General features: G+C 36.3%; 1 protein-coding gene across 1 annotated transcript; it reads left to right on the forward strand.

The window, feature by feature from the left end:
* Tiparp (TCDD inducible poly(ADP-ribose) polymerase) lies at positions 1–26983 on the forward strand. Its single transcript, XM_028763583.1, has 6 exons — positions 1–192; positions 2971–3931; positions 18078–18246; positions 19443–19603; positions 24388–24663; positions 24970–26983. The coding sequence occupies exons 2-6, from the start codon at positions 3012–3014 to the stop codon at positions 25415–25417; spliced, it is 1974 nt and encodes a 657-aa protein (XP_028619416.1). The 5' UTR covers positions 1–192; positions 2971–3011; the 3' UTR covers positions 25418–26983.

Here is a 26983-nt window from a genome sequence, read left to right on the forward strand (position 1 = left end):
GCGAGCGAGCTGGAACCGGGAGAGCAGTTGCGGCTTTCTGTACCCAGGTCCGCGGAATGGTCCGCCCGCCGCTCGCCGCGTCGGCCGCCCACGACCCCTAGACACCGGCACTCGCCCTCGGCTCAGGCCGCTGGCGCAGAGCCGGCCCTCCACGCCGCGACTGTGCTGCGTTCTAAAGGCAGCCTGCCTGAGGTAAAAGGGCTTGGGGTGGGCAGCGAGTGATGGAGGGACCCCAGCGGGATGGCGGGCGCCGGCCTCGCCGCCCCGAGTCCCCGCCGGGACAGCGGCGGATCCATAGACTGCCCGGGAGAGCTGAATGCGCTCGCATCTGTCTCTGGCGGGGTGGGATTGGGTTAAGCTCCGGTCGCCGGGAGTTGGGCAGGTGTATAGATGGACTGGCTCCGCAGGGCTTGCGGGGCGGCCGGCGACTCCCTCGGGGGGTTGCAGCCGGGGCAGCCCCTGCGGGAGGGCTCGGCGCTGCGGGAGAGTTCCGGCCGGCGCGCGTTCCGGGCTGCAGCCCAGAAGTTTGCAGGCTGTGATCGAGTTAACTTTGAGTGCGCTCGGGTCCCTTTCTTCTTCCCCGTCACCCGGAGTGCCCGCTGCGGCTCGGCCCCGCAAGCTCCGGGACTCACAGGACAGTCCTCCGAGGGAGGAAGGGCCGGGGGAAATTCATTGTGGACTCGCCGTGAGTGGCCTCGGGGAGGCGGGGAGGTCGTGTCCTGAGGAAGGTGGGCAGGGATGAGGGGGCGCCCGGGTTCCTGAGGACAAGGTGAAGACGAGGATGCTCACCCCTCTCGGCGAAGTGCGGAGCCCGGTGGAACGGGCGCGGCGGGAGGTCGTGGCTGCGCAGACTGCGGCCGGCAGGAGGCGTCGCTCGGACCCGGCCGTCTCACGGCGGGCTGTTTGGAGCGGGCGGTTTCCATGGAAGGTGTGACCAGCCCGTAGTGCCAGACGACCGGGGCGTCACGAGGTGAAGGGTGGTGCGATTGGGTTGCCGGCTGCGGGCGCCCGGAGGAAACGTCCTTCCAATCTTTATTTTTCTGTTATGCAAACTAATTGAGGAACTGGTGGCTTCCGCACTCCACTCCTCGGCTTCCCAGTTTACTTACCGAGTTTAGTGGAGGGCAGTAAGAGGAAAAGTTGTGCGTGCGTGCGTGCGTGCATGTGCGTGTGCAGAAGTATAAATAAAAATCGCTCTAGTATTTTGCCTGGATTGGTGTGATAGGAGGGGATAGTGTGCGTGCGTAGGGGAAGGCACAGGCCGGCTTGATACGGAGAGGGAATACCACAATCTGTGCCAACTCAGCCTTGAGGCAAGAGCACCGAATGATGAATAATAACGCCTGGCTTGGCTGTTTTCCAGTTATTTATGTCTCATGTCAGATCCCTCCTTCGTGAGGCTTCTCTAACAATGCCAGCTCATACTGAACTCTCTTTTTAAAAAAATAAAATCTCTTTTGTACTTAGACTAACACTTTGTTCCATGCCTTGTGTTTTTCTGAGTTTTGATTATTCAGCACTTTTGTATATGTATACTTATAAATCCCTCCTAGTTCTTTATATTCGTTTTTTAAAGCACGAAGTTTTATCATTTTTGGTTTTGACCTTCAACCAAAAACAAAGCATCTAGTGTGTGCCTATTCTTCAGTAATGCAGCCACAAAATATAGACATCCTCAGTGATGAACCGTGCTAGGTACTATACTGGACCCCTAATGCATACTTGATTAACTCATAGGTTCTTACATCAAGGAGTTCTTTCAGTCTATTGGACAAGAAAAAAAAAGACCATTAATTGCTCATCACTGTTCTTTCTCATCTGGAACAATCTCAGAAAATACCTGGAAATCTCAGTCTTTTTTTAAAAAATCTGGTTCTTACAAGGGAAAAAAATTCTTAGTTTACTTCAGTAGCTCATTCAGATTCTGAAATTTGGTGTTTTTTAATATTTGTATTTTTTGTTTATGATATGCTTTCATTTGATTTTTTTTTAAAAATGGATTAGTGTAACTTTTCTAAAAACAAGGACTAGAAAACCCTTTGTATAATCGTGCTGTGTTAAGTTTCTAAGGCAGAGTAGTTAGGCATGTCCTGATATTCCTTCAGTTATGGGAACTTTTAAAAAAAATTTAGAAGTAAGTCTTTAACATCCAATAATTAAATGCTAGAACTCTCAGAATGTAAAAAATGGTAGCAGGCTTCTGACTTTCTCTTGTATCAATTCACTTGAACTCTTCAGTGTCTATTCTTTTACACACACACTAATTCTTTCACTTTTTAACTTTTGTTTTATTTGTTTTTTGTTGTTGTTTTTGTTTTATGAGACAGGGTTTCTCTGTATAGCCCTGGCTGTCCTGGAACTCTGTAGACTAGGCTGGCCTCAAACTCAGAAATCCACCTGACTCTGCCTCCCAAGTGCTGGGATTAAAGGTGTATGCCACCACTGCCTGGCACTTTTTAAGGTTATCCTTTTGATGAACTTTCCTCCCAGAGAAACTTGTTTTTGCAAACTCATGCAACAGATAATGCGTAAACAACTGTAAAGGGAACCACAAAGCTAAGCAAGAGATGTGGTTTCCCTGCTTCATCATCTAGAAAAGACAGTTATTTCTACCTTACAAAATAAAGTCATACCCCAGTAGAAACACACAGAGCGCACTCTCTGTCTCCTCCCTCCCTCTATATGTGTGTATATATCAATTATTAAATTATTTATGGATATGTATCCCACAAATAAGTAGTTCATAACTATTGGAAGATACATTCTCATCTACCATTATTTACTATTATGCAGATTTTTACATAGCTTTCGAATCTTCATTTCTCAAATAAAAAGAAAATTGACCTGTAAAAGCTAAATATAATGCAAGCAGTGATTGCAGATAGTTAATCATAGACCAACACAAAATGTTTTAATGAATGAATGGGTTCAGTTGTCAGTTTTCAAATGATCATCTTTCTTTTCTGGTAGGATTTGTAGATACTGAGGCGAAGTTGGAGCTAATCCACATCATGGAAATGGAAACCACCGAACCTGAGCCAGACTGTGTAGTACAGCCTCCCTCTCCTCCTGATGACTTTTCATGCCAAATGAGAATTTCTGAGAAGATCTCTCCATTGAAAACTTGTTTTAAGAAAAAACAGGAACAGAAAAGATTGGGAACTGGAACCCTGAGATCCTTGAGGCCAATATTAAATACTTTACTAGAATCTGGCTCGCTTGATGGAGTTTTTAGAGCTAGAGACCAAAATGGAGATGAGAGCAGCTTAAATGAACATATAGTGAAAAAACCCCTGGAAATCAACCCATCGTGTCAACCAACAGAAAACAGTATGCCTGTCCTGATTCCTGATGGGACAAATGTTGAGGGCCAATTACCAGAAGCGCATCCTTCTACCCATGGTCCAGAACAGGTAGTTCCAATCCAGGATCACAGTTTTCCACCAGAAACCATCAATGGGACAGTGGCAGATTCTACAGCAGGACATTTCCAAACTGACCTTTTGCATCCTATTTCAGGTGATGTCCCTACAAGTCCTGACTGCATAGATAAAGTTATGGATTATGTTCCAGGAGCTTTCCAAGACAATAGTTTTACAATCCAGTACATTTTGGATACCAGTGATAAGTTGAGTACTGAGCTCTTCCAAGACAAAAGTGAGGAAGCTTCTCTAGAACTTGTGTTTGAGCTTGTAAACCAGCTACAGTACCATACTCACCAAGAGAATGGAGTTGAAATTTGTATGGACTTTCTGCAAGGCACTTGCATTTATGGCAGGGATTGTTTGAAACATCACACCGTATTGCCCTATCATTGGCAGATCAAAAGGACAACCACTCAGAAGTGGCAGAGTGTTTCCAATGATTCTCAGGAGCACTTGGAAAGATTTTATTGTAATCCAGAAAATGATAGAATGAGAATGAAGTATGGGTATGTATTATAATAACTTAAAAATTGTTCTATGTTCTAATGAAGCTGAAAGTTTGGTATGGTGGTTTCTTTCAGTAGTGTACCATGGTTTCTGTTTTTTTCTTTTATGGCTGTTATGCTATTCTGATTTTCCATAATGTTTAAATTTTAATGTAGTCTCTTTAGCTAACCAGACAAAGGGACATTTTATGATTTGAACAATTTAGATGTCATTCTGTTTAGTAGGTATATGTATGAATGAAAATTGTATATACATTTGAGTGTTGTGAGTCAAGTACTATTTTAACTGTAATTACCTTGCCTTTAAAGGAAAATCCACTGTCAGTTTTACATACTAAATTTATCTAGTTTTTAAATTTTTATTTTTATTTCTTGTTTTTTTATTTCTTGTTTTTTCTTTCTTTTTTTTTTCTTTTCTTTTTTTTTTTTTTTCAAAACAGGGTTTCTCTGAATAGCCCTGGCTATCCTGGAACTCACTCTGTAGACTAGGCTGACCTCGAACTCAGAAATCCACCTACCTCTGCCTCCCAAGTGCTGGGATTAAAGGCATGCACCACCACTGCCCAGCTTGTTTTTAAATTTTTATGGGTTGGACAGCTGCCTTTAAAATATATGTGTGTGTGTATGTATGTATATATATATATATATATATATATATATATATATATGAACTAATATTTGGAACTCTTTTACTAAACACTTTTTATAGGAATAATTCAGAAGTTCTTCATTCATACACAGACACATGCTAGTTTGATTTTTCAAGGTGTTGGAATGCGTATGAGTATTCTGCCTGCATGAATGTATGTGCACCTGTACTGCAGAGGCCTAAGGTGGGTGTTGAATACCCTGGCATGGTTACAAACTGTTTTCAGCCTCCATGAGGTGCTAAGCACTGAACCTTAGTCCTCTGCAAGAAGCCCCAATTTCTTAAAAATAGTTTTAATAAGGTATTGCCCAAAAACTCGATTGCCCTTGAGCTAGCAATTCTAGTTGTTCTGTCAAGAGTAATTAAGTTTATGAATTCTCAGAGCCACTCAAATCCTTCCATCTCCAGATTACAGAACACTTCAGAGCAGTGGCCTCTCACTTCACTTATGAAGCAGATTTCAGTCCACTGAGTACTTGACATTGTGGAACATTAAGTTTCTGTTTGACTTAGTCAGAAAGAAACTAGCCGAATCATTGTCTTACACATTACACTCTGTTATGATAAGCAAGGCAAGACAATCATTTTGGTCCCAGAAGGTCCAAAAATTCTTTGTCAATAACATATTGGACATTTATATCTCCTAAGATCTTTTTGCTTGAAAAGTAGACAGATTTAGAACCTTTAGCAAAAACTATAGGATTAGTTATAAAGTAGTTACAGTAGGAGCTTGATTTCCAAATTAGTATTAATGATGTAAACTAATATTTATATAACACTTAGGAGAGGAAAAGTATGAGTGAATTACTATTGTAGTTAATATTGCTGCTACTACCACTTTAAGTGGTCCTGCAGTAATACCATAACTGGAAATATGAAGTGTTAATTACTAATGAAATTTTCAGTGAACAACAAGAAGAAATATAAAATTGAAAATAACTGTCAAAAATTAGGCTTTTGGGGAGTTGACCTGTGGTCATTGCAACCTGATTTTCCTTGTATTCCAAAGCGATGTTGTGTTTCCTGGCAACAAGATGCAGATAACGGCATGTTGAGCCTTGCTGAGAGAATCACAAACAAGCTGGAGCAGCCCAGGTTCACATGGTTACCACATTATTTGGCTAAAGCTATTAATCTCTGTGGTCAGGCCTGTAAAGCTGGTCTATCTGTGCAGATTGCACATAACCAGGAAATGTGTGTTCAGCTGTGTATATGTTCATATTGGACCCAGTCTTATATTCAGGATGAGTGGATGAATGGTGTTTGTTTGTTCTACTTGTTTTGGGTAGTTTATATGACTAAGTCATCAGTGCACACTATATCATAATATCATTTTGAGGACTTTGAGGTATGTTCATAGTTCTGGATCTGTAGCAGAGACAGGTCATAGTTTCAAACTATGCTGATAGAAATCTTTATTTTTCTTTGCACCTGTGAGGATTTAGCACCTAAGTTAATCAAAATTGGATGTGCATTGTTTATTTTGTTTTCAGGAATGAAATTGGGTAGGAAGTTGAGCCAGATGTCTTTACAGTTTCCTTTGAGCTCTTTAGTTAAGATGATGCTTATATACTAAAAACACATATGTGATATTTGGGTGATAAATGCTTAGTGCTTATGATACATTCCTGTTTGCAGTCCCTGTTTTTGTACATAATAGCTGTGTATTGCCAACATAAATTGGAAACTAATTAGTTATGGGTCTGAACTCCAAATTTGATTTTTAGGCTTTTGTATATCGGCCAGACCTTCAAAAAATTACTGAGAGCAAGAACACTAAGCATTGTACTTTTTTGTTGAGAGAATAATCTTTTAACAGTATAGATACTCATCATTAGGAGATGGTGACTTTGAGTGGCAGAACTAAGCAGTTTCAAAGGAGCCTTGCTAATTGGAATACTGTTGTTGATAATTGAAACTGGAAACAGTGCAAATCTTTTTAGCAACCAAGATCACCATTAGTTTCACATTACATTCGTTTCAAAGTCAGTCAGAATGGAAGCGAACCACAAACTGGGTTTGGAGTTGACTTGGCTAGTGAAACTATGACCAATGAGTAGTCCTAATTTCTCAGTTCATTGAAAGATGATTGGGGTGAACTCATGGTTAGATTTTTCTCAGGGAGAAGGTGGTTTTTGTTTATTTTGAGACATGGTCTTGCTATGTAGGCATTGCTGTACTAAATGTACTAAACGCTGTGATTATAGGCGTGATTAGAGTTTAGTATGTGTGTTTGCCTAGTATTTACGGATAATATAATTTTACTTGCTTTAAAACGTTATTATGATCTTGGCTGCTGTGAATTTTTTATTGGTAATAGTTCTTATGAGCCTTTTCAAAAATTTCAAAAATCTATCCAAGGGATAATGCCAGTAGATAACTTCAAAGTAGCTCTATGTAAGAAGTCAAAAGCTTATGTTATAATTTATATGACTTGGTGAAGTATCTAAACTAGAGCAGACTCCTGACTGAACTTGACTAGAATAGTTAAATTAGCCAAGTTAGTTCTGGTCTTACAGCTGTGATGATGTATGAACTAACTCATTATGTGTTGTTGATAACACTGGCCAGAGGAGAACAGCTGAAACTTAACTGTGCCTTGTGACTTTCTGGTAGTTCTTGAATATACACAGCTGTATGAGTTTGAATTTATTTTTAAAATTCCTGTGTAAGAGAGAGAGAGAGCTCCATAAGCAAAAACTTGTTTGAAGTGACTTTCAAAATGGATGCCTTGTGCTATTATGATAAAGCCATGCAATGACTTGATTTTTTCTACCTCTTTATGCTGCTATTTACATATGAAATAAAACTAATTGGCATCTATCTGTACTAATCTAGAGAAGTTAGTGGGTCTGTGTAGAGCTATCATGGGAATCAATAGCAGTCATTCATTTACTTTTCTGGCTTTTCATCAATAAGTAGGTTACTTCTGAAGCAGCTGTCACCTGGCTTCAGGTTGAGGTCAGGCTTTTTTTCTGATGTAATCAAAGTGAACCTTGGAAAAAGTAAAGATTTCTAATTATTCAGACGGTTGGAGGGGGGGAAGCTCATAAGGCTATCTGGCTATTCCTGAGTATAATTGCATGATATATAATATCTTTTATTATCCAGTTGAATCCAAAGCTTTTAGTTATTATTGTACATGAAAAAGAAATACTAATAACATGGAGTTGTAATGAAAAACTCAGGCATACAAGATACTTTTCACTAACTCTTCTGTCCTCCTATAAATCTGTTTTGTTTTTTCTAATTAGTGATCCTCATCCCAGATCTGAATTCTATTTCTAAAGAGTGAAGGAGTTTATATCATGTATAAACGATAACTACTAAAGGAATGCTACTAAAATCCAACCATTGTAAACTTGTAACTGTTTTCTGTGGTCTGCTAATTTCTTATTATCCCCTGCCCTCCATTTGAGACCACCAGATTGTGCATTCTTTGTCTGCTGGGGTTGGTTCTGGAATGTATTTAGATTAGGTTGTCAAGTCCTTTTAACCTAGATCAGCAACCTTTAGTAATTACCAGTCTTTGTGAATTGTGGAGAGAAAACTGCATGCATGTGTTTATCACTTTACAAAGAAAAAAAATTTATTTTGAGTTACATTATAATTGATTCTGGCTCAGTTTTGTGAAAGGTGGGCTTAAAGTGGACACTGGTAATTTTGAGGAAAAAAAAAAACCTCAATTCTTAAAACTAACCAGTGCTTCTCTTTTATAATTGAGTTATTTTGTATCTTTGAGAGACAAATAGAATGCTAAAGATTGAGCCACTTTCAGTTAGATTTTGGGTTTAGAGTTAGTATTTTATATTTATTTATGACAAGGCTTTCTAGAGACCAGGAATTAAAAGACTTCCATTAATTTTTTCCCTACAATTGTTAAACATCACCTAGCCCAGCCTCTGAAATAATAACTGAAACCCTCAAGTTGTAATAAAAGATTTTGAAATTACAAGTGGTAGACTTTAAAATACTGTGTGAAGTTTGAGATTAGATTTTTATGTAAAATAAATGAGCTTATCTCAGTTTGTGTTTTGTAGATTTATCAGTCCATACAAAGATTTTACTAAATATAACCAGTTCTGTGATCAGGAAAGTTATCAGTCCATTGCAAGTTTTACTAAATATAACCAATTCTGTAATCAGGAAATCCAAATTTAGAAGTTGATGCTATCAAAAAGCTTCTTGTTAATCAAATGTAAAACTTGAAATTTTTCCTTTGTGACCTAGCCAGTTATTGTTTTTAAGACAAGCATAGAAAGTTAATTAAGCATTCCTCTCTGTTGTTGCACAGGATAAAATGTGCCTGTCTTTTCAGTCTTTCTCTGCTTTATTCCGTTGACTAACTTGAGTACCCACTTGACCAGTAAAGAACCCTTTCGTGGTCATTGCACAGAATAAGCTTTTAAGAGTGAGAATGGTTAGGATAACTGTTGTTTCTCTCATATCCTAGTATTTGTACCACAAAAAATTCTGAGCAGTAATCTTCCATTACTAAGTTGTATGAGAGTTTAGTAAATTTGTATTCTTTATGCAAGTCCAAGTCCTGTGCTTTAGTGCAGTTGCTTCTGAGAATTAAAGACAGGTTTGTATTATTTATATTGGCTGAAACAGCACATCTCTCATATTTGCTGTATTTTTTTTTAAGAAAATTCCTTTTTTTGCATTTTAAGAGGTTCTTACCCTGTTTCTTCTTGTTTGCAATAGTTGTAAGTTCTTTGCTCCAAGTTTCTACCAGCACTGCTTAGTCAGGCATCAAAGAGCGGCAGGGATGGGCCCAAGGATGCGCTTTGCAGTGATACCTGTGCCTTCAGGACCTTGCTTACATTCTTATCCTCACATCTCCCACAGATGATCAGGGTGTAGACAGAGCAAAGGGTACAAAATACCCTAAATAATTTCCTGTTGTGGTTGGTCTTTGGTTTCTAACTGTCACCTGGTGTAGCTCTTTTATTTTCAGGCACTGACACAAAAAGAACAGAAAAAATACTGGGTTTCCTTCCAAATACTCATCTTAATTTAAAAATAAAAGACATTCATGAGTCTGGGTGAAGAATGAAAGAAAAAACTTCTTATTTACTTTTTGACATTTGGATTAGTGAAATACTGTCATACATCAGAAGTGTTGTATAAAGCCTCTTAATACCTTTTCTGTAAAAACTTCCTCATCCCTCCCACAAGAATTTGCATGAGGCACTGTCAGTAGTAATAGATTCTCTATATACTACTTTGTGTACATTAAACTTTAGTCTGCTAAAATGTGTTTACTTTAGATTGTTAGCAACAGTACATAAACAACCATCACTGAGTCTATTTCTGTTTCTCTTATTTACCAGTTAAATTTATTTAGAGTAACCGGGGAAAAAAATACAAGGCTAAATAAAATTTAGAATAATTATTTTTGAAGAGTCATTTGTAACTGAAATATTAAATCAGAAATAAATTGACTACTACATTATTTTTTCTAGACATTATTAGAGTGTATTCTATAATCTTTATAGTGTCTTGTTTATAAATGAGTTCTAATTTGAGATTATTTTAAAGTGATTTAAAGAATATTTTATCATTTATATATATCTTATGTATATATACTATTAAGCATTTTATGTTTATATAGAAGTGTTTTATAAATTTTATTCTAGCCCTTTCTGCTTTCAGTTTTTTAAAATGAATTAATTTGTGCCTTGCATATATGGCACACATTTTTAATTGATAACTTTGAAACTTCTGCTTTTAAAATATTTTACTCAACAAAGGTGATATTCACATATTTCAGTAATCTTTATATAGTTTAGGGCAATAAAAGATGTAAATAGAGCTTTTTGATTTTTTTTTTTTTAAAACAGACTGCTTCCTTTCCCAGCTGTTCTCATAGAAATTACATTTCACTTCCTTAATAGGCTACAGTTAAATGTATTTCACTTATAGTTACCTTCTATTTGTCTCAGGACATGTGATTGAACTAGGATCAAAATTAAGGCTCTGTGACATTTCTGACATCTTCAGAGTACAAAATTTAATCCCAGTACTCTGAATAGATGGCAATAAGATCTTAAAAGAATACTTTTTATTTACAAAAGATTTTAGGCTTATTTACATAGTATTAGGAAATTATTTATATATGTTCTTTGCTTTCATCTGCAGTTGTTACTTTAACAACAATAATAATGGCTAACGTTTGGTCAGTTCTTTTCCTTGAGAATGGATACTATAGTCTTTTTAGTGTTTGCATTGGTTGCAATGGGCACAAAGGTGGGGAGTAGAGGAAAATGTAGGGGCTTTAGGAACTCTAAATATATGATAATTAGAATTTTGACAAATATTTGTGTGCATTCAAGTGGCTATGCCTCAGTATCACTCGTTTTGCTTTGTTTTAGCATAAGCTTTACTAACTGCGTGCTGTTCTGTTCTCCACATTCTTTGGAAATTTTTTTCATTTAGGAAACTTAATTACCTCTCTTTTCTTTCAGCCTTTCTCCGTCTCCATCCCATCCCCCCTCTTTTTCCACTATGTTCTCCTCTAGAAAGACTTCAAAACCACACATTAAATGTCTGACGTGTAAATCAGGCATAAGGTTTGACATATAGATAAGCGTGATGTCCCACTTAAAAATTGCCTGCCTTCTCAGAAATTCTCAGACGTTTCTGATGTCTAGGATCGTTCAAGGGAGCACCGCACATGGGCTTAATTTTGCTTAATGATTACTTTTTAAAATGCATTATATCTTAAATGGAGATACCCTTAACCCTACCTACAGTTTTTAGTATTTAGAAACATTAGATATTTCTACCATTCTGGTTTTATGTTACTAGATCTACTGAGCCTCGGTAATCCTGCCTCTGCTACATCATCCTCTTTAAAAGTAGACATATTTAATCCATAATCAACATTAAAGGTTTCTTATTTTACTTCTCCTCCATGTATGTGCACCATGTGCATGCCTGGTGCCAAAGAGATTAGAAGTGATCTCCTGGAACTGGAGGTATAGATAGTTGTGAACAATCACGTGGGTGCTCAGAATCAAACCCAGGTTCTCTGCAAGAACAGAAAGTGCTCTTAACCACTGAGCCATATCTCCAGCTCTAACATTTGGTTTTTAATCTACCCGTAGCTACTGAGCTCCATATAGATAATAATATAAACTCTGAAATTTGTCTTATGAATATGTCTGTGATACAGCTACTTTGAAACACAAAAGGAATCTGGGTATATAAATTATATATAATTTTAAGCCTTTAGTGAATAGTGGAAGGATGTTGCATGTAATGTCAGCATTTATAAATGTTTGACTAATCTCCAGGAGCTCTCTGCTATTTGAGGCAATGATAGCAGAAATCATAACTAGTAACAGGATATGATAATTGACAATGATAGTGCTTCTAATACAGAAAACTATGGGCCCTCTTTAAATACTTTCAGATTCAAAGAATTATTACATAGGCCACAGGTATTACGTGGAATATAATACCTGGAGTCTGGCAGGGGAATTTCGAGTTCAAGGCTAGCACAGACAGTTGAGGCTCTGTCTTGAATAAAAAAGGGTCAGGGATGTAACTGAGTAGTAGGATGGATACCTGCGTACCTACTGCATATGAGACCCTGGATCAGTCTCCCACCATCTCCTTCTTTCATGTTGAAATTAACCAATATTTATGCAAACATTTTATTGTCTACTTTGGGGCAAGGAAGAAAGCTTACTTTTTTAACAAAGGGAATGTTACTCATTTTCATAAAACTTTAACCTCATAGTTTAAGGTACAAAGTACATAGTCCTCTGAAGTTTAATAACTATAATACTTTCACAAAATGATGTTGATATATTATACACTATGTCTTTGATGCTCATTTCCTTGTACCATCTTGAAGGAGTATATAGCTGGCAGATACTCCAGCAGAGCTGAGTTCTGGAAACATCAAAGCCATGTATCAAAAGCCAGCTATATTTTGTATCCCTGTAAAATTTCTTCAGCAAAGATTCCCATCTGTCAAACTTCTCTTAAGCTAGGGGATCACCACACATTCTTCAGGCAGCATTTAAGCTTTTCCTTCTATCCTTATGACCCTCAGCTTAAGAAGACATTTTATTTTTCATGATAATAGAAGAGGACTCCTGATTAGGGCGAGTGCTAATGTTTGAGGTCATAGATTTATTTACCCTTGTAGAAACTGTTTAACTCTTTTTTGTTGTTGTTTGTTTGTTTGTTTGCTTTGGCTTGATTTATGGTGTTTTGAGACAGATTTCTTTGTGTAACAGCCCTGGCTGTCGTGGAACTCACTTTGTAGACCAGGCTGGCCTCAAACTCAAGAGATTTGCCTGCCTCTGCCTCTCAAATACTGGGATTAAAGGCCTGGTTAACTCTTGAATAGACAGAAAGCCAAGGTTCTAAAGTCTAGCTGATCTCATTAAAATTGAGCAATTTTCAGAAAGTTTATACTTAATTTATTTTCCTAAAGTCTTAATTTTTATTTACATCATCGTCCCACTCAGAGGTGTTCTGCCTCTTACAGTTTTTATTGGCATCATTATCCAAGAACACAGATTAGAAACAAAGGACACATTCTGGACTCTTTGAGAAAGTCTTCTGTGTAATGCACACAGGCCTCAAACTTGACCCTTCTCCTCCCTCAGTCTTCTGAGTGCTAGTATGTGCTTCTGCTGCTGCACCTGGCCATCACATACTCTGTACTTTCTTACCCACGTGTAATTGTTCTTGATGTAGTTTGATTATAACCCTAACCTCCCAAGCAGCCCCCTTTTATTGCCTCCATAGTCTGTCAACATTTGTCTTGTAACTGTTAAACATAGATAATAAATATGCTAATATCAAAAAGTAGTGTTAGTCTCTACTCTTCCCTCATCTTTCTCCATCCCCTATCAAAAATAAATCACTTTACTGGAGTAAGCTTTATAAAAGGCAACCATAGGCCCTGTTGATCCTGCCCATAGGATCAAGCCCTAACCTCTTAACCCAGCATACAGAGGTCTTCCTTATCTGGCTCCAGCCAATCTCTCCAGACCAGGCTTATCTCTAATCACCTCCCATGTACACTCTGACCTCCCACATGAACTGCATGTGCTTCTTGCATTGTATCCTCATGCCCTGCTTAGTTAACTTCTACACATATTAAGTCACCTCATAGTGGTCTGGTAACTAAGTTCACATGTTACATTCTGAAGCAATACTTGTTACCTCTCTTGACACCTTTATCAGCAATGGCAGGCCATTCTTTGGTATTTTCTTAAAGACAAGATCTCACTATGTATCCTCGGTTGATTTGGAAGTTGCTTCTGTACTGTCTTCTGAGTACTGGAACTAAGGTGTGCACCACCACACCTTGCCCAGGCCATATACTTTTGAGTTATCCTCAGACCATCTTTGTGTCACATTTCACACTATAACAGGGTTTTTCTTCTCTCTAAACTAATGTTCTGTGGCATTTTGATTTTTTTCAACCTATATCTGCAGCATATAGTCCAGTATATAGTCAGTTGTCTATTTAAAATTATTTTTAAATTGTCATTATTTTCTTCATAGTTTTAAATACTTTATTACATCTAGTTTATTTTGTGTATCATGAGGGAAGGGGCATATACTATGCACACTTATGGCGGTCAGAGGAAAACATATTGGAATCAGCTCTCTCCTACAATGTGGATCCTGGGGATGTCAGGCTTGGCACTAAGTGTTTTTACCTAGAGCTATTTTAACAACCTCTCAAATAAAAATTGTCCAAGACAGTTAAATTGTATACTGAGTTCCCAAATGCATAATAAATAAACAGAAAACTATTTGAACAAGAAATATAGTAAATTTTGTTTTACTCAACACCTATCTCTGTATTGGTTTTGATTGTTCTTCCACCTCTGTTTATCTTTCTTATTTATCGTGGAATCTTTTCACTTTCTTTTTTTAGTATCTGAAGTACACACAGACACACACAGACATACACATACACACACACACACACACACACACACACAAAATGATATATGAGGCATACTTTGTGCTCCTATGTGGGTACTGGTACATGCATTGGTGAGATACTTCTGGAAATACTGGCTTAATTAGTATGTGAGATATTTGTGAGAGAAGAGAACCATTGTTAAAAATTATGAGAATGGGGTCCTTTTCCAGAATTTCAAGTTAGTTTTCTATCTAGATTTTTAAACAGGTATGTGTGGTGGTATGTTTGTTAGTAAAGCATGTAACAGGATTTCTAATTTTATTCTTTTAGACTATAACCTGTTCACAAGATGTGTTTTTGTCCCTCTGATTAATGATGAGGTTATAACTGATTTTTGTTATTGGAACCCTTGTAAAATTGAGATCAAAGCTCTTAATTTTTTTTGTGTATTATCTAATTCAGCACACAATTCATTACCATGCATAGATGACTTGTAACTTCTTTCTTGATAATAGTAAATAATGGCTTGGTAAAGAAGATGTTAGCTGGGCGGTGGTGGCGTAGCCAGGCAGTGGTGGCACACGCCTTTAATCCCAGCACTTGGGAGGCAGAGACAGACGGATTTCTGAGTTCGAGGCTAGCCTGGTCTACAGAGTGAGTTCCAGGACAGCCAGAACTACACAGAGAAACCCTGTCTCAAAAAAAAACAAGAAAAAAAAGAAAAAAAAAAAAAGAAAGACGATGTTGAACACTTGGTAATTACATTAGGTATATGTGTAGTGATACAGATTGTAAAAGAAAAAACTCTTCACTTTGAATTTTTAAAACATCCTCTGTTTAACATTTGGTAGCAAAATTAATCTTATAAAAAGATAATATTTATCACATTTGTTACTTTACCTCTGTCAAGTCTGGAAAAGCATATTGAAAATGAAATATAGCCAAAGCAGTACTTTATTCAGTACACTAATCTAAAGAAAGTAAATTAGGGCTTATCATAGAAATTTCTAGCCCAAAGGACTAGAATATATAGAGGTTGTAACAAAAGCCATGTTCATAGATGTTTTCTCATGCAAATCACTATCTATAAAGTTTTTAGTGATAAAGGCTTATACAGAAATTGCAGAAGTGATATCTACAATAAAATCTAAACAGCAAAAAGCAAGAATGACAAAGGGTTTATTAACTTGCTGGAAAATGATGCTTAATGGGTGGAAATATGTTTAAAAACTTGAAATGTCCTTCAGAGAAAGATTTCTAGTTCTCCTCAGTTATAATATCTAATTTCTCCTTTATAAAGTGACAAGAAAATTGCTTTCTGCAACTTAGTATGAAGTTGAACTTAGGCATAGAGATTTCCATTTTCAGGGTTGTTTTCCTTTTTGTAGAACCTCCTATGAATGTTTTTCCTTTTAAATTAAATATTACTATTTATAAATTTTAAATGAAATAGTGTCCAAATGTGATTTGCCCCTTATTTTTTTAAGTTCCTAATTATACAGAATAAATGCATTTCATTATTCAATAATGAACTTGGAGAAACTATATCCCCTTATGCTTGTCCTTCTTAAGCCTCCCCTCTCAAACCTTTACTTCTCTCTAATAGTCTCTTTTCTAGATTCATGGGTTTTTTTTTTCCAAAATGTTATTTTCAACTGCATTTTATTATAGTTCCATTTTATGTTTAATCTAACTTGTATGTTGTTTTGGGATTCTGGAATCCTTAGAAATTTTTAAAGGAACATACAGCTTTTTACAAGTTAGCGGTGTTTTTTGTTTTTTGGGTTTTTTTTATTTCTGTTTTTTTGTATCTTCAATTATGCATGTGACTATAGTTTTGCTTTGTTTTGTTTCCCAAAGAGTAGTACTTGATCATAAATTATGACATGAGGAGAGAGAAGTGATAGATTTTCCTTGACATTTGCCAGGGGTATATGCTTTGAGAGGTGTCAGGTGTTCGTGTGAAAAAGGAGAGCATATTCATTGGTTTGGAAGTATACTCTTGTCATTCTTATCATAGTAAGTACTACAGTGTCGTCCTTAGCATATTACAGGGACTAAGGAACAGCTACAGTAAATAGTTTAACTTGTGTAGCCAGGTTAATTTTCAAACATTTGACTAGAGAGGGATTTTTAGTACTTATTTACAGTCCTTGAAACAAGTATACCAAAAGCACAGTTGGATTAGCTAAGAAATCGCTAATAATGAATACCCTTCTCAAAATCTTGTTTTGTAACAAGGAAAATCCTTAATTTCACATATAAAGGCTCACTTGATATCTATCTATCTATCTATCTATCTATCTATCTATCTCTATCTCTCTCTCTTTTTTTTTTGGTTTTCGAGACAGGGTTTCTCTTTATAGCCCGGCTGTCCTGGAACTCACTCTGTAGACCTGGCTGGCCTCGAATCTGCCTGCCTCTGCCTCCCAAGTGCTGGGATTAAAGGCGTGCGCCACCACTGCCCGCCTTCACTTGATCTCTCTTATACCCCTTAGATGTCTGCATTGAGAATGGAGAGACTGAGGAAACGCATTCAGGAGCTTAGTTACAAATATTTATAATATTATATTATTTTTAAAAATATTTTCTTAGAGAAATTTACAGTTGTGCATTATACAGGGCAGAGAACAATAACATTTACTAGTTTCTTAAAGTTAATGATTCAGACGTTTCAACATGATCTAATGATTGACTAAAGAGGAAATGTTTTATTTAGGTCATCCTTTGTCAATTAATGATTTAAGTGAATTTGATTCTTATAGTGGACTTGTCTCCCAACAATATGAAGATGTAAGCTAAGTATGGTGGCACAACACATATAATCTCAGAATTTGGGAAAGGAAGGTAGGAAATGAGTAGCCCTTAGCTATTAAACAAAGGCTAGCTCAGACTACATGTAAAACCCTGTCTCAAGAGAAAAAAACTAATATGGAGATGTTTGTAAAGGTTTAATTTAGCAATAGTAGACTAGATAACAAATGACAAAATAGTCTCATAGCTAATCTGCATAATAATTCAAACTACTTTTTAACATTTTCCCACTTACATAATGAAATGAAATATTGATGCTTGTTGAATCAGCGGTGCTGGCTTCATCTGGTGTTCTTTTTCTGTCATCTTTTTTCCTATCTCACCAGACAATATTGTATATCTACATTGGCACAGGTAACCTGATACTTCTGGGAAAAAAAAAACTATGTTTCAAAAAGTTTTTTGGTTTCTCTGCTTGCTTTTTATCATTTCATTCTTCAGACTGACTCCCTGATTGACTGCCTGGGTTTGGATTATCTTAACTAGGGAGAAGAACCTAGGGTTGTATTTATTGATGGCTTTAGCCTGTAATGGCAGTGATTAATTGTTACTAATTTTTTAATCATTCCATAAGGACACAACCTGGAAATGCTGGTCTAGTTAGGAATGAGCATATAGAAAATGTATGTTGGGGAAGCAACCAGTAATGTTCTTTTATACCAAATAAAATGAATTATGACAATTCTACATCAGTCTATATTAGACATTCTTAATACCCAATAAGATATTTAGGTACTTTTATTTAGCAGGTCTTTTTTTTTCTTGGGTCTTTCTAGAGGACAAGACTTTTGGGCAGATTTGAATGCCATGACTGTATTTGAAACAACTGAATTTGACCAACTACGAAGGCTGTCTACACCACCCTGTAGTAGTACAAACTCTACTTACCACACATTTTGGAAATTCTTCTGTAGAGACCACTTTGGATGGAGAGAGTATCCTGAGGTATTTACATGTTCTTTTTTTCTTTTAAATAAATTTAAATTTTTTCCTGTGGTCTTTTTCCTTTCCAACAGTGACTAAGCAGAACTGAATATAATAATCAGACATCTTAAGGATGTAAATTTAAAAGTCTTGCTGGTACAGGTAAAACTTCTCTCTTTATATTTCTAAAAGTATATTTCTTTCCATTAATCTGAAGACCTTAATAGAATGCCACTAAAGGACTTGACCCAGAATCTTACAGTATAGAGATGTCATACTTAGCAGACTTGTTGCCATTTTATAATAGTTTTGATGAGACCTGATATAACTTTCGGCTATATCTGCCTTCTGTGCTTATAGAAATCTCATCGTGTTAAATCTACCATTTTTAGAAGCCTAATGGAACAGGAGTCATTCCTGAGTCCATGGAAGAGATGCTTGAATATGTTTCTTTATTAAGCTATGGTTAGGCAAATCATCTCTTTAGAATTTTGTCATGTGTACATGTATCACTAGTATGATATAGAAGAACTCACCAGTTGAGAAGCTTTGCTTGTAACTGAATCCAGAAAAACTTTGAAAATGAGTGTTAGAGATTAACTTCTCATTCCACTGATCTGTCAGTTTGTTAACTTCATTTGTAGAATTACAAAGAGGTTTTAGTATATATGTTTTTTAGACATTACCAAACAAAAGGACCTTAATTAAGCACAATATTGAATCATTTTCTGATTTTTGTCATTTAGTAGTTAATTGGTATCTACCTTCCAAGTGAAGTAAGGGGTTGTTTAAATGGAATGCGTGGACTGTCCTGGTGCCTTTACTCTCGTTTTTTAGGCTTAGAACTTGGCTGGGGTTTTTTTGTTTTTATTTCTTTTGAAATTTGAGTACTGTTAACTTTTAATTCCTCTCTGAAATTTCCCTTAACAAATGTAAGTCACAAAAGGTCTCTAGGACATCATTAAGGTTGAAAATAGAATGGACTTCTGAGCCTCATGTGTGTCATAAGGCAGATAGATAGCCATGCTCTTATGAACAGGGAGTGTCTTTTTACTTGTAAGGCTCTGAAATCCTAAATACAGAATTAGTTGGATTTATTGTATTTATTGAGATTCCTTTGATGTTAGGTTAGCAGTGAACTGTTTTTTGTGTTCAGTTACTTTTTTTCATGTAAATTGAATTTTCATTTACCTTCTGTTTTTTTTTTTTTTCCATAGTCTGTTGTTCGACTAATTGAAGAAGCCAACTCTCGGGGTCTGAAAGAAGTTAGATTTATGATGTGGAACAACCATTACATCCTCCACAACTCATTTTTCAGGAGGGAAATAAAACGGAGACCCCTTTTCCGTTCCTGTTTCATACTGATTCCATATTTACAGTAAGTATCCAATTGTTTTTTACTCTTTATTTTTACTTTCCATTTGTCTAAATGCACTGTTGGATGCTATATTTAAAAGCATTATCTTGGTTACTGTTATCAGAATGTGAATTTGTGCATTCTTTACATTTAATTCTTAAGTAAATTGAGTTCAGATAACTACTGTTCACCCAACCCTAAAAGAATGAATTTTTTATTGGGTTTTTGAATCAAAAAAAAACGGGGTACAGTTAACATTTATATAGCTAAAGTAACTTGTATTTGGAAAGAAGCAGAGCTTGCTTCTTTTAAGGAAGATTTTTTGGAGATTTTTCTGAAGTATAAGACTACTTTAGGGTCAGATATACCATTATTAGAATTTGGTTTTGAAGATGATACTAAACTTAGTGTCTGTTGGTTCATTCTGATCCTTAAAGTAAAATGCTGTTTTCATATTCCTACTATTTTTATTTCAAGTCATTCATGGCAAACTCTTAATGAATTTAGTTCTGGGGTTGAAATAGGACCATTAAAAACAAGTTGCTGGTTATGGCTGCTCAGGCTGTAATCTTGGTGCAATCTTGGATAAAGGTAGGAGGCCTCCTGGGATACATACCAAATTTCAGACCAGTTGGGGCAACCAAGGGAGACCCTGTCTTAAAACAAGGACACAAAACTAAAAAGAATCCTTCTAAGAATTAGAATTCAAAATGAGTTTGTAACAAGGTCAGTTTTAAAAATATTTTGGCTTGTATTTTCTTGTAAGTCCATATGTGAAAATGAAATTGTTACCTAAGTTTTTTTTTTCTTTTTTTAATTAGAAGTAATAAAAATGCTATTGCTGGGATTTCACTCGAACAGCTGGAGCTAGTATCTCCATCCAGTAGTGAGGAACATACTGTCCTAGTGAGACAGTAGAGCTCATTATTGAGACCAGCAGCTTGGCATGCTGAGCTAACAGAAGCAAGACGTGGCTCCTCTGTAAGGATAAAAATCCTCATTCAAATGCTACATTTTCGGGAAAAGTTTTAAATAGTGAAAAGAAATACTTTAAGAGATTTATGCTTTTTTAAAAAATAAATACCTTATACTCATTTTGAACGTTTAAAATATAAAAATAATATAAGCATAATATGACATTTTTATAGAACGCAGATTTGCAATGAAAGAAAATAATTATTTGCTTTTTCTTTTCAAAAATTATTTTAGTCTTCTTGTCTGAAACAGTGATAGTAAAGGACTAAAATGAGAGATCAGCCAATCAGTGAGAAGAGGGAGATGTTTGAAGAAAAGTACAGAGTAGATTGACAGAGTGAGATGTTAAATACAGCACAGCATACTATCTGCTCTCTACAACTACAGAACCTTCCTTCCTAACAGGGGCAAGGGAAAAGGGGCATGGTCTTAGCTAGAGAGAAGGTTGTATGTTTTCCATTTAAATACTAAATTCAAAGAACCAAAGGAAACAATAAATGTGGGTCATAAATTTCCAGCAAATTCCATTGTATAAAGAATTTTTCTAGCCTGGCAGTGGCCTTTAATCCCAGCACTTAGGAGACAGAGGCAGGCGGATTTCTGAGTTCCAGGACAGCCAGGGCTACACAAAGAAACCCTGTCTCGAAAAGAAAAAAAAAAAAAAAATCTGATACTGCTAAAAAAGGACCCTGTTCTTTAATATTCCTAGAATACCTGAGCTGAAGTAACATTAGGAAAATCACATTAGGGGGCTTTAGGGGCTATGTCTCAAAACTGAAAGGACATCTATTTTATGTAATCATCTCATGGTTATAAGAATGCCAAACAGTTTCTTTGACTCTTTCCTTAGAAGGATAAAATTAATCCATTTTTATTTCAGTACTGAAAATGATTTAGGAAAAATTTCAAAATGGTAAAGGGCGGCAGGGAGAATAAGGTTGGAATCTAAAAAACTGTAAGGAGTATGTTATTATAATACTATAATAACTATAATAACACTGAATAGAAACAGTGTTCCCAGAAAATAGTGGTACATTTTAACATTGCTTAGAACATGTACATTTATTGACATGCAACTGGAGTAAGAGTCCATCATCACACATACCTTTATATATCTGTTTCAGTAAAGTTAGAATGTTAACCTGATGTGTGTGGGGGAGTTGATGTTGTCCATGTATAGAATCTGGAATATCTGCATGTTTGTGTTTAATGTTGCACTAATAAAGAGTCATCCTACATGCTCATCAACAGATGATAGAGAAGAATGTGTTATATGTATGCTGGGTTTTATTCATCCATGAAGGAAAAAAAAGTCATTTGAAAGAAAGTGGATAGTCCCAGAGTTCATATTAAAGAAAATAAGCCAGATTCACACAGTTATTGCATGTTTTATCTTCTGAAGAATCTAGATTTAGCAATATATCTGTAAGACAGACATGAAAGTGGAACAGGGAGTCTGAGAGGAGAATGGGGGACAGTAAATAGAAACCGAATGAACAAAGTACAAAGGTATACATGTGAATTATTTACTTTTCTCATTGCTTTAACAAAATACCTGACAAAAGCAGAACTTAAGGAAGGAGCAGTCTGTCGTAGCTCTTGGCTTAAGGTACAGTTGATTGTGGCAGGGAAGTTACAGTAGAAGCTGTGTGAGATGGCTGCTCGTGTTACATCTGAAGTCAGCAAAGAAAGAAAAGAATGCTCACTGTCTTCCTTTTTATTCAGTCTGGAAACTCAGACCAGCCATGGGAACATCTTTACAGAATACAAAACAGTTTATTTCCTGTGTTATTCTGAATTCTGTAAGATGAACCATTATAGGCATCAATATCATTATTCTGTATGCCAACTGTAAATAACAAATAAGTCTTAACAGAATGTTTGAGAAAAATCTTACTTTTGTTGGAAATGTCAAACCCTAACAATAAGAGAAAACCAGGTAGGCAAGAAGTTGGATGCTCTTCTGTAATTTGTTCAGAACAGTGATGACAATTTAAGAAGAGCCACAGTTTTTGAGACTGATTAAAGTGGTGGAGCTTCTATTTAGAAAATAGAAAATATTTTCATACCAGTGAAAAACATAACCATTGTAAATATACCTGTGCCAAGTCTCCAAAGCAATTTGTCAGCTGTTGGAAAATGATCCAAAAGAGAAGAAATATGAGTCTTGTTGTGATAGTTGGAGGAACTACTTAAATCTGCCCCTGAATTTCAGATGGGAGTGGTGGGAGGACTTGCTAAGTCCTGAATCCACTCACTTAGAACTTTGTCTTACAAAGGGGCTTTGGGGCACATTGAATTGAAGGCACAGCTACTTACATGAAACTGGCAGGGATTAGAGAAGGCAGTTGTGTTTCCATACCAGTAATAGTTGTCGTAAGAGTCAGACAAACCAGCTTGTATCTACCACTTAGTAGCTTTATTTTCTTGTAAGTTGTGAAATGTGGAAATGGAAAGAAACAGGCCTGGATTAAAAAATACATCTGCTATATTGGGACAAAATCATTAACTACTCTGAACTGTTTGTTTATTTGAGGCGGGGGATAATCAAGCCATATTGCAGTTCATGTGACAGTGACACTATATATGAACTATATAGTGTGTGCTCAGTGGATGACTGATGATGGTGGTAGGATATGTTCTTTAGAGACAAGACAGATGTTCCATATACAACTTTAACCTCTGTGTCACAAGGCTCTTGTGAAAATGTCAGTTTCCAAATCCACTTGGCAGACGTTACTCCTTCCTTGTGAGCACTATGTACTGATGAGTGCGTGTTACAATACTCCGACACTGAAACTAGGTCTCGGGGTCAGGGTTTCCTTATTCTTTGCTTCTTCCCTTTTCCTTGTTTTGAAAAAAGATAAAAAGTATGGTTTAAATATATGAACCAAGCAGGAAGAAGAAAGCCTATTTATGTAAATTCATCTTTAAAAATAACAAAATTGAATTTAAAGATTGAATGAATTGTGCATCCTCTGGCATCTGTGCTATTTGGGGGGGGGGGGGGGGAGGGCCCGGGAGATAGAACCCAATGCATTAAGCATCATACGTCATCACTTTATTACTTGAGCTCACCGTCCCTTAATAGACCCCTAGTTTCATCTTAATTACATCTAAAATTATAAAATCGGAATGATATTTAGTGATTGTTTTAATTGTAGTATTAGAAAGTGAATGCTTGCTTCATGATTTTTGTTACTTTTTATATAGAAAGTAAATGTTTTAATTTTTAACCCCAGAAGTTCCAATTTAACACCTGTCCTACCTTATTTCCCAGCCTACAAATTCTATAGTGGTAGTAATTTTTCTGCTTAGTGTCAGCAAAATTTGAAAGACGCATGCAAATTATCATTGTTCCTTTGAGACAAAGCTTCTTAAACTGTATATACAAAAGAGGACTCTAGGAGGATTCAGACGTAAAGATACTTGTAAATTGGTCCTTACTCTTTGCTCTGAAGCAGTACATTTCAGAGCTGTCTCCACAAGAAGGAAGCTAGAAAGAAGCTAATGTTTGCTATAAGAGTCTGTTGCTGTTTTTGTTTGATGGGTTTTTGTTTGTTTGTTTTTTGGGTTGTAATTTTGGGACAAAGTTGCCCAGCCTGGGCTTGAGGTTATATTTCTCTGACCTCTATCTCCTGGGTGCTGGTATCATAGTTAAACACTGCCACACTTGGGTTTATGTTTTGCTTTTCTTAAGTAAATAAATAAAATAAATATGTAAGTATTTAAACTGTTCATTTATAAAATTGGACAGTACTGCAAAGCACTATGTAATATGAAATATTTTAATTTTTGAATGCTTTACTTAGTGTTTTTCTCTATTTTAGGACACTTGGTGGGGTTCCCACTCAGGCTTCTCTGCCTCTTGAAGCAACTTCATCACAAATCATCTGCCCAGATGGAGTAACTTCAGCAAACTTTTACCCTGAAACGTGGGTTTATATGCATCCATCTCAGGACTTCATCCAAGTGCCTGTTTCTGCAGAGGATAAAAGTTATCGAATTATTTACAATCTTTTTCATAAAACTGTACCTGAATTTAAATACAGAATTTTACAAATATTGAGAGTCCAAAACCAATTTCTTTGGGAGAAATATAAAAGGTGAGTCAGAGGTATGAAAATTTAAGAATATTTCTTAACATAGCTATTGTCAAATGTAGAACACAATAAACACTTGCATAGAGTTTAACATGTTCATATTTCCATGTAGTAGCACACATATAATCATAATACACCTAAAAATTGTATTATTAAAATTATGACAAACTATAGTATGATTTTTGGCATATTACTTTTAAAGCTTAATATATCTTTACCCTTGAAACTATAAAGCAGAATTTGAATGCATTTTTTATTATTATAATCTACATATCTTCCTCCTAAATGCCTGTCAACTTTTTGCACTAGGAAAAAAGAGTATATGAACAGAAAAATGTCTGGCCGTGACAGAATAATAAATGAGAGACACTTATTTCATGGAACATCCCAAGATGTGGTTGATGGAATTTGCAAGCACAACTTTGACCCTCGTGTCTGTGGAAAGCATGCTACAATGTTTGGACAAGGCAGTTATTTCGCAAAGAAGGCAAGCTACTCTCATAACTTTTCTAAGAAGTCCTCCAAAGGAGTCCATTTCATGTTTTTGGCCAAAGTGTTAACTGGCAGATACACAATGGGCAGTCATGGCATGAGAAGGCCCCCTCCAGTCAACCCTGGCAGTGTCACCAGTGACTTGTATGACTCTTGTGTGGATAATTTTTTTGAGCCTCAGATTTTTGTCATTTTTAATGATGACCAGAGTTACCCTTATTTTGTTATCCAATATGAAGAAGTCAGTAACACTGTTTCCATTTGAAAATCTTGGTACTACTAAGTTATTTGATATGAACTCAATCCACCATTTGTAGCAGGTTTGGGTGGGACTGGGAGGGAAACAGCATTTGACAGAAATAGGATACTTTTCAGACTCAATTTTTAATAAGTGCTAGAAAGTAACTTTTTTAAAACAAAAAAAAAATGGGTTTTAAAATGGCCACTTATTATTTAATTGTTTACTAATTGTTAGTGTACTTGGTGTGGAAAAGACTAAAGTGCATATTCTTCATTCACACTTGTACATATAGGCAGCAGCAATATTAGTAGAAGTATTTGGAGAAAAAAAAAAAACAACAACAACTGACTGGCCTAATTAAATGTTGCTTGGGTCTGGTAGAAGTTTGGTCAAAACAAATAGAGGCTGTGAGCAAGGTGAGGGTTTTGTTTACGTAACATTGATAAAACCACCTGGAACTGATACTACCATGCTTATTATCTGTCCAAAGCATTATGTATTGTACTTTGGGGTAGTATATATTCATGTAATTCTAATAGGTGGGAAGAAATTTTCATTCTGTGATCAGGATTGAAACATGTCACCCACTGAAACCTCCAGAATTTTCCTGAGAACTCAGAATATGTTCAGAGGAAATAAAATAATAATAAAAAACCCATTTGAAAAAAAATTGTCACCAGCAAAATTCCCTGGTTGTGAAGTGTGATACATGTGTTAAAATTTAGCCATGGAAAACTCAGCCTCTTTCGTTGTTGCCTACCTTAGTTTCAGAGTTGGGCAGCTAGGTTGGTTAAAGCCAGTCTTAAGGGTTCAAAGTATTTCTTTTGGGATTCCAGACCTACCCCTGGGCTGTATTAGATAATAGAAGACATCTACAACCAGAGTGAGACGGTTGAGTACTAAAGCAGACTCCTAGCCATATCTGCTGAGTTGAATTGTTAAAAGACAACAAGCACACCCCATGCCTGCTTTGCCAGATGCACTGGATTTCTTGGCTGACTCTGTACCTTACACTACTTACTTTAATAGAAACACAAACTTGGAAATTGTGCCGCTGGCCCAGCAAGAGCACTGTTAGGTGAATGTGCTGTTGCCTCAATTCAGAGCAGTAGTAAGTACTTATAAGCAAATCAAAAACCTGCATAAAGTGAAAAGTGGTTGTTGATAAACCACAGAAGTCCTTCAGATACCAAACTTTCCTTATATGTTTGTGGTTATCTCACTTACCCAAACTTTACAGGAACTTCTTTGTTATTTAAAGCAAGATCTAGCTGTACAGATGTCTCAGTGAATCGGTCTGTTTAAGCACTTATCAGGGCTTCCACACAGTTATTTATTCTGCCCTAGTTGATACTGTTGTTTGCTGCCATTGGCAGGAGGAAATGGGCAACTATGGCAGTCATTCATTCATTATAACTTGTAAACCAGTGACCCCCAATTATTTTCAAGTTAAGTAAGACATGTTACCATTGCTTGTTTGATTTTATGGAACTTGTTCCTTTTTTCTCCCTAAAGGAAACAAAAGCTTTATGACATATTTATTTTTTTAATAAAACTAAGCAAAAATAAAAGTTAATTCTTTAAAACTTC

The sequence above is a fragment of the Grammomys surdaster genome, unplaced genomic scaffold (genome assembly GCF_004785775.1).
Source record: "Grammomys surdaster isolate TR1022 unplaced genomic scaffold, NIH_TR_1.0 139, whole genome shotgun sequence".
NCBI classification, from domain to species: Eukaryota; Metazoa; Chordata; class Mammalia; order Rodentia; family Muridae; genus Grammomys; species Grammomys surdaster.